The 8571-nt window shown below is 32.2% G+C and overlaps 1 protein-coding gene across 1 annotated transcript; it reads left to right on the top strand.

Annotated features, from left to right (window-relative positions):
• Positions 1-2045: 2045 nt before the first annotated feature.
• Positions 2046-4069, top strand: LOC143567234 (uncharacterized). Its single transcript, XM_077053700.1, has 2 exons — positions 2046-2850; positions 2904-4069. Exons 1-2 carry the CDS (start codon positions 2046-2048, stop codon positions 4067-4069), a joined length of 1971 nt encoding a protein of 656 aa, XP_076909815.1.
• The last annotated feature ends 4502 nt before the right edge of the window (positions 4070-8571 follow it).

Here is an 8571-nt window from a genome sequence, read left to right as displayed (position 1 = left end):
GTTGGACAGCATGATTAGGAACGATTGATCCATTCGGTGTTGAATGTTGAAAGTTGAAACCCTAGTTTGATCACCGGTGAGTGGTGGTGACGGAAGAGGGCGGTGGTGGTTATGAATACGGTGGATGTATGAGTTTGGTCCTTGTGGTTTTTGTTGGTTAAGATGATATAAAACGGATTTCATTATTAGGGCTCAAAAGAAAAAAGAAAATAAATAAAATAACTAAATTTACCATTATGCCCGTGACTTAACGGAAAAATTAAACGGGGTTACGAAAAAGTACTAAAATGGCCAGTTTTTGAATCATGGGGTAGCCAGTTGAGAAAAATTTTAAAAAAGTATTAAAGTTGCGTAATTAATCAAACCACATGTACTAAAATAACACTTAACTCTTCACATTAATACATTATTAAATTTTACAGTTGCTGATGAGGCTCTCAAACAGTCAAAACATAAATATTCTGGGTCCTCTGGGATAGGGTACAAGCTTTAGATGAAGTACTGTTTAAAATGATGTGTGTGGCAGCTGCTGACTTTCTTACCTACAAAATTCAGTACTTAATTTTCCATTTATTTAATGTGCTTTAAATAGTATTATACAAATGGTTCTGTTAAATATACCAAAAATATACCAAAGTTAAAGACTTTTAAGAAAATTTACTTTCTGTCAGACTGAAAACCAACAGTTGTCAGCATTTATTTGTAAACCTAGAAAACAATGAAAATTTAAATCTTTACATAACCCAAAATACAGTTGAAAATTTATACCATATCAAAACAAAAAATACAGTTGAAAATTTATGAACAGATTCAATATTATTTAACAATAACAATAACAAAATTCTTAGGATTAAACTAAACTAATATTCCGATTTCTTACCATGGCAAATAACGAATTTATCATGACTACACCACAATTTTTCACTCATCAGGTATAATCAGTGTTGGGTTAGGTTTTCTTTCAAAATCGTGGTGGTAGACGGTGGTTAGGGTTTCGATATCGCCGGCGGTGGTAGCGAAGAACGGAGACGGCGACGAAGATAGGGCTAGGTGTGGTGGTGTGACCAAAACCCACGGTGGTGGAGAAAAGGAGACGACAGAGAAGAGGTTTTGAAGAAGAAAGGCTAGGTGTGGAGATGGTGGCGACGGTGGAGACGGCGAAGAAAGGAGACGATGGCGCGGGTATCCTGCGGTGCGGAGATGGTGGCGATGGTGGAGACGGCGGCGACGGCGGCGAAGGGGTTTTATTAACATTACAATCCTTTAACTATTTCTAGTTTAATAAATAAAGAATCCAACTTTCATAACTTATAATTATTTTTACTAGTTTTTTTACCTCTTTTATTAACTTATATATAAAAATGTTTTTTATTAACTTTCATTTGTTACATCTTTTATTAACTTTTACATATTTGTATATATATATAATTAAATTTTTATTATTAAGTGTATTATTTATTTTTATTATTAATTTATATATACATTATTAACCTTTAATTATTAAGTGTATTATTTATTTTTTTATTAACTAATATATTATTAACTTTTTATTATTAAGTTTTTTATTAACTTTTTATTATTAGGTGCATAATTTATTCTTATTATTATTAACTTATGTACACATGTTTTTATTAACTTTTTATTATTAACTTATATATACATGTTTTTATTAACTTTTTTATTATTAGGTGTATCATTTATTCTTTTTTATTAACTTATATATACACATTTTTTATTAATTTTTTATTATTAAGTGTAATATCTATTCTTTTTATTAACTTTTTATTAATTTTTAGGTGTTCAGGTCCCATGAAGAATTGATGAATTGGGTACAAAACTTGGCACGCTCTCTTGGTGTTGTCGTCGTCACTAAAAGATCGAACAAATATCCTAATGGGTTCGTGTATAAAGTTGTAATCATGTGTGATCGTGGCGGAAAATATAAAGTTAAGGATTCAAGTAAAGTTTCTGGTACAAAAAAAACTGACTGCCCATTCGAATTAGAAGGGAAATATTCAATAGAATATAATTCCTGGATGTTAACGATGATATGTGATGAACATAACCATCCGCCTGTACAGCATATGGAAGGCCATCCATATGCTAAGCGGTTAACTGATGATGAATTTAGTTTGGTTGCAGAATTGACAAGGATGAATGTGGCACCACGTGATATTCTATCGATACTGAAGGAGAGGAACCTAAGTAATGCATCTACAATCAGTACGATTTACAATGCACGCACTAAAATTCGCATGAGTGAGCAAGCAGGCAATTCTCCGATGCAGGTTCTCATGTCTATTTTACATTCTAATGGTTATGTTTATGAATTTACTACAACTGGTTCAAACAAGTTAGAAAATTTATTTTTCGTTCATCCAATATCATTCGATATTTGGCGTGCATTCCCACACGTGTTGATTATAGATGCCACGTACAAAACAAACAGCTATAATATGCCTTTTGTTCAGATTGTTGGTGTAACTTCGACCAACAAGACATTTTCCATAGCTTTTGCCTTCATGCAAAATGAAAAGATAGAAAGCTATACATGGGTCTTAAACTGTCTAAAGTTAACATTGGACAAGTGTATGCACCCACGTGTTATACTTACAGACAGGGAGTTGGCTTTAGTGAATGCATGCAAAGAAGTTTTCCCGAATGCTACTCAATTACTTTGTAGATGGCACATTAGTCGCAACATATTCAAGAACTGTAGGCAATCTATCAGGTCAGCACGTGATTGGGACAACTTTCTAAAATTATGGGAGTTACTAGAAGATTCTACAACTTTGGTTTCTTACACAGACAATTACAAGCAACTTCAGTCATTCTTGATAAAATATCCACGTATGTTTTCTACGCAAATTGTTAATATATTACTTATTTATATTTTAACATAGGTCAATGTATTTCCTTGGATTCGATTGATATCTTTTGGAGGAAGCTAGATTTTGTACCTTCAACAACTGTCCAAGATGACGATGTTAGTTGCGAGAATGAACTAAAACATTTTAAAGAAAACTTCAACAAGCAGTCCAAAGCTGGGAAAAAAAGTTGGTTAAGAAAGCTGAAGGACATAATAGGTCTCGGTACAACAGATATTCAAGAACCTCAAATTCAGAAAAATACTCGTGGAAGACCAAATTTGAAGAAATCACAACAAAAAAGACGTGTCGGTCAAGGTACAACTGATATTCAGGAACCTCGAGTTCAGAAAAATACTCGTGGACGGCCAAGCTTGAAAAAATCACAACAGAAAAGGCGTGCTGAATTTTGTTCAGCCAGATATAGTTGCTCAAATGTGCCCAATTTTGTTGATCCGATTAAGGAGCCAGCCAGACATAGTTCATTCGAATTTGACCTGAACAGTGAACCGTTGATAGACTTGAATGAAGTCCCAGGTGAATGTTTTGAGCGTTCATACATGATAGACTTAAATGTAATGCCACAGTTGAATGATTCCAATATACTGAGCGATATTCCAAAAGTATTTCATCCATATATAACAAATATACAGAATGTTAAAGGCGATGGAAACTGTGGATTTCGAGCAATAGCTGTTTGCCTCGGACTTGATGAAGAAAAATCTTATGAGTACATTCGACAGCAAATGAGAGAAGAGTTACAAAATCGATACGATATTTATAAAGATATGTTTGTCAGGGATGTAAATTCTTTGTATCATGACTTGTGTTTTTTTGGGTCACCTTGTCCAGAAGAACACTGGATGAAAATGCCTGAGGCAGGTGTTCTGATTGCCAATAGGTTTGGTGTTATCATCCATTCTTTAAGCATGTCAGGCAGTACCACTATTTTCCCATTTTGGAGTGGTCCAGAAGAAAGTCAACATCACAGAGCTCTTACAATTGCTTTAGTATTTGGTGAGACCCATTATGTCATGGTAGAGTTACAAGGAGAATCCCCAATGCCTGTTATCACGCCTTATTGGAATCTTAACAATATTAGCCGGTCTGCAGTTAGGTGGGAAACAATGTATAAGTCGCGTATAGAACTGTACAGCCAACTTTATCGTCCTGAAAGTGGGTTTGTGGATTTAAGTGATTAATTATTTTAGTGTTTTTACATTCATAATGAACTTGTATTTTCGTATTTATATATTTGAGTACTTTTTAGAAGACTAGTAATATTCATAATTGTATAATAAAATATTTAATATACTATTATTAATACTAGTATTGCAAAAAACTAATTACAATAGTCTTTAAAAAAACCTAATTAAAAAATAGATATTAGTAGTTTAAATAATTATTATGTAATGATTAGTAGTTATATTTAAATAAAATAAAAAAAAAATGATGATTGATATGATTAGTAGTTGATTGAATGATTAGTAGTAGATTAATAGGGTTGACTTGGTATACCAAATAAAAACTTTTGGTATATTTAAAGCCCCTCTATACAAATTACTTGTACAATAATTCATTTTGGATAAAAACAAAAATCTGCCTCGCGGTTGGGTAAATGTACTTCTTTTTAAAACAGTTTATTATATATACCATACTACCATTGTCCTGTACGGGTTGAAAAATAAGCATGCTAAAATTCATATATTGTTTATGGTTCTTAAAAACAAAATTATCACGTTTTGACTTCTTAACTCGTTGTTTCAATTGTTCATCTTCGAATGTCTAGTTCTCGTTTTTATTTTCTGCAAAATAATTTCCATACATAATACTTTGGTTTCCCATTAGCCATGAAAGTTGATAATACTAATAAAAACATAAAATTTTTTTAAGAAACTTGTGTATGTTCGTACTCAAATATACAATAACAGCATAAGTTAAATAAAAAGTTATATGTGTACTTTGAGTGACATTTCATTTGTCTAAAATAAACTTATAGGTTGGGAGAAGCAAGGATGAATACACCTATGCAAATATTGATAGCATTTGCAAAGAATGGTTAAGTTTTTCAGCCACATTTATTTTCCGGTGATAATTTGTATTGACAAATAGTATTTTGTTCACTTTAAAATATTTGATATCATATTTGACTTATGAGGTCTACTTTATATTGCTTAATATGTATTTTATTTTGTATTATAACTAATGTTTCAGGTCGGTAAAACCTAAACGTTGTTGGTACCAAGCGTTGATGCGATAAGTCGAAGCGAATTCGGTCAGTTCTTTTACGTGAGTTATTATACCGGAACTAAGAAAAAAAATAAAACAAATAAATTATAACAATTGGAGTAGACCAATGGCGCAACGTCGGTCAGTAAAACTCGATCATAGGTAAATACCCGACCGTTATTGATCCCGGGCGTTGAGGCGGTGAGTCTACGTGAGTTCAGCCAGTTTTCGTCATGTTCATTACGGTACCGGAACTAAAAAAAATCAGCATTCGGTTGTTTTCATTATGGTACTGGAACAAAAACAAAACACACGAATTCGTTTAATATCCATCACGTTTCGTAACTAAAACCAAATAATAAAAAGAGAATAAAAACAAAATTGACATTTGGTCGGTTTTCATTACGAACCGAACTAAAACAAAAAGAATATCACCAATACGGTGCCGCAAAGTGGCCCAATATGGGCTTTGCAACACCAAACTTTGAAATTATTATATATAATAATAGTGTAATCATCATTTAATCTGATTTAATGACATGCAACTTTTTAAAAAAAAACACTTAAAATTATGACACGCATAATTAATGTCATAAATGTTCGTCGTAAATGTATGTCGTAAAGGCGTGTCGTAAATGCGTGTCATTAAATTATGACATGCAGATGTGTGTCATATTTATTTTATGGCAGGGGCTTCAATGACACATATTTGCGTGTCATATGTACCCATTAATGACACGCAATGCGTGTCATTAAAATCTTTTTTTTAGTAGTGCTAATAACAATTTACCAATTCACTATAACTCACTATGTAGATTCTACTTTCTTACTACAATTCACATATATAATAAATGAATTAATTATCCTTATAAATATATTAGTTGTTCAAACAAACTTACCAAACTTGATTTGACTTTATAAATTCATCACTTGTTCAATCAAACATACAGGCTTGCTTTGACTCGTGAACTATGAAATACCTATTTTGGGCAATGACTCGTGAACTATGAAACATACGATGAGAAAAAAAGATAAAGATGGTTAGAGATGGTTAACTTAGTTTCATAAACCATAGTACATTAATTAAAAGCAATACCCAGATGAATCAATGCTCCAATACAACAAAGACAGTAGAATTCAGATTTTCTCTGCAAATATACATCAAACCAATTAAAAAAATTACAACTTATGTCGTTGCATATACATAGATAAAATATTATGTGTGGACAATAAAATTACACATTTACCCATCAAAAGAAAGTAGAATGCCTTGAAAAACTGACTTGAAAGCCCTACCAACAATTGCGTTTATGCAAAAAAACTCCATATAAATAAAACCTGGCTCACACTACAACAAATAACTTAATAGTTTGATTCATTAAGATCAAACTTCAAGATACTTTTCTACAATCATGTACTTTACAAATATAATCTGAATTGAATAATTCAAGAAAGAAAACATAAGCACACCCCCACTGCTATAGTTGATTATATGTACATAAGTCGCTTAATAGAAATCAAAACCTTCTTTCTGTCAAGAACTTTATTGTAAAAAAAACCTAGATATGAAGTCATGAACTCTTTTTTTTTCTCAAATGTTCCTTGGCTTCACAATTGAAAACTTCTATCAACATACTTTGAATACAAATCAATTGGAAGTTGTTAGTTGATAAATTAACAAATTGAATAACAATTATTTTGAAAAATTGTTATATTAAATAGATAAAAGTGCAAATCTAGCCCGTAACACCTAAATTAATCCAAGTATAATTAATTCAAGTTTTACATTCATGTTAAGAAATTGTCTATAATAAATAATAATTAAAAAATAGATGTTTACAAGGTAATTTATGTGTGGATGGAGAACAACTCTAAAAAAACTTGACCCCATCGATCGATCAAAAACATGAATCTGCGTATGATAGTAAGATAATATATATCATTCAAGTAGTTGACGATCCAGTACATAGAACCAAATGATCCTGTAATTGAAGTAAAAACAACCTAATTTATGTTAGTTAATAAAAATGAACAGACGCATATGCCCTATTCTAATATGTTTTTGAAAAAGTCATCACATTCAAAAGTGTACATACAATAAATGAATAAAAAGTGAGAGAAAAAAAGTGACAATGTAATTAAAACATACAATCAATCGACATATAGAGGCATTAATCAAATAATCAATCGGTTGTTATCATATGCTCTAATCGGAAAATACATTATTTGGGATATTATTTTGTTTAAAATTTCCATTTGCTGATAATATTAAAGATGCTCTCAAACATAAATATCTGGATAGGGTACAAGCTTTACAGATGAAAGTACTGTTTATAAATGATGTGTGTGGCAGCTGCTGACTTTCTTACCTGCAAAATTCAGGACTTAATTCCCATTTATTTATTGTGCTTTAAATAGTATTTATACAAATTACAATAGTTAATTATATACTCCATATACGTTTGAGAAATTCAGTCCACACGGACGGTCCATGAAAGGAGGAAACAAAAACTTCACAATCCCATATTGCAAATGTTTCGTTGTCATGTTTTCACCTATAATTTTAACCAGTGTTTTACCCGGTACATTACGCCGGGGTAAGTTGGTGAAACCCAAGCGTTGTCGGTCCTAGAGCTAAGGCAGTAAATCGAATCGAATTCGGCCGGTTTCAGTTACGTGCGTTATGATATTAGAACTAAAACAAAAAAGGATTAAAATTGAGGTGGACAAATGGAGTGGTGTCAGTGAGTAAAACTCGGGCATTGTTAAAACTTGATGCGATGAGTCTACACAAATTCGGTATGTCTTCGTCACGTTTGTTACGGTACCGGAACTAAAACAAAATGTGGTAAGTCTATGCGAATTCGGTCGGTTTCCGTTACATTCGTTGCGGTACCGGAACTAAAACAAAACCAATATTGGCATCCATTCGGTTTTCTCTATGAGACCGGAACTACAAACAAAAAAAGAAGAGTCAATGCGAATTCAATTGGTTTTGTTTACGTATGTTATGATACCAGAAATAAAACAAAATGGTCGGTACTCATGCTTTGGTAAAATCTTAACTTCCGAACGTTACAATGGTGGGCCGGTACTAAAAAATAGCATTAAAAAGCCTTATGTGGGACAATCAATGATTTACGACACCAAACTCCTATTTTACTATTTATAGATAATTTAAGTATTTTTTTCTTAGATATACAAACTCCGCCTAGTTTGTTCGCCTACACACCCATTCTTCGCACATCCGTTTATTGTGCACCAATGCACCACACACTTAGCTACATACATCGGACGCAAAGTCCATGATACGAGAAATCAAGAGCATTTATCTATTATGATTGGTGAAGGCTTTGGGTTGGTTGGGCACATAAAGGTCAACGGGTAGAAACCCACATGATTAGCCGTAATTAATTATTTTAACTGGGCCCATGTATGTTTCTTGTTCTCTAAGTTACACTAGTTTTATCTAATG

The sequence above is a fragment of the Bidens hawaiensis genome, unplaced genomic scaffold (assembly GCF_021521415.1).
Source record: "Bidens hawaiensis isolate Kalapana, Puna unplaced genomic scaffold, B.hawaiensis_p1.1 tig00023240_1, whole genome shotgun sequence".
In the NCBI taxonomy this organism is placed as follows: Eukaryota; Viridiplantae; Streptophyta; class Magnoliopsida; order Asterales; family Asteraceae; genus Bidens; species Bidens hawaiensis.
Note: the sequence above shows the minus strand (reverse complement) of the source record. Positions and strands in the feature narration are given on the sequence as shown.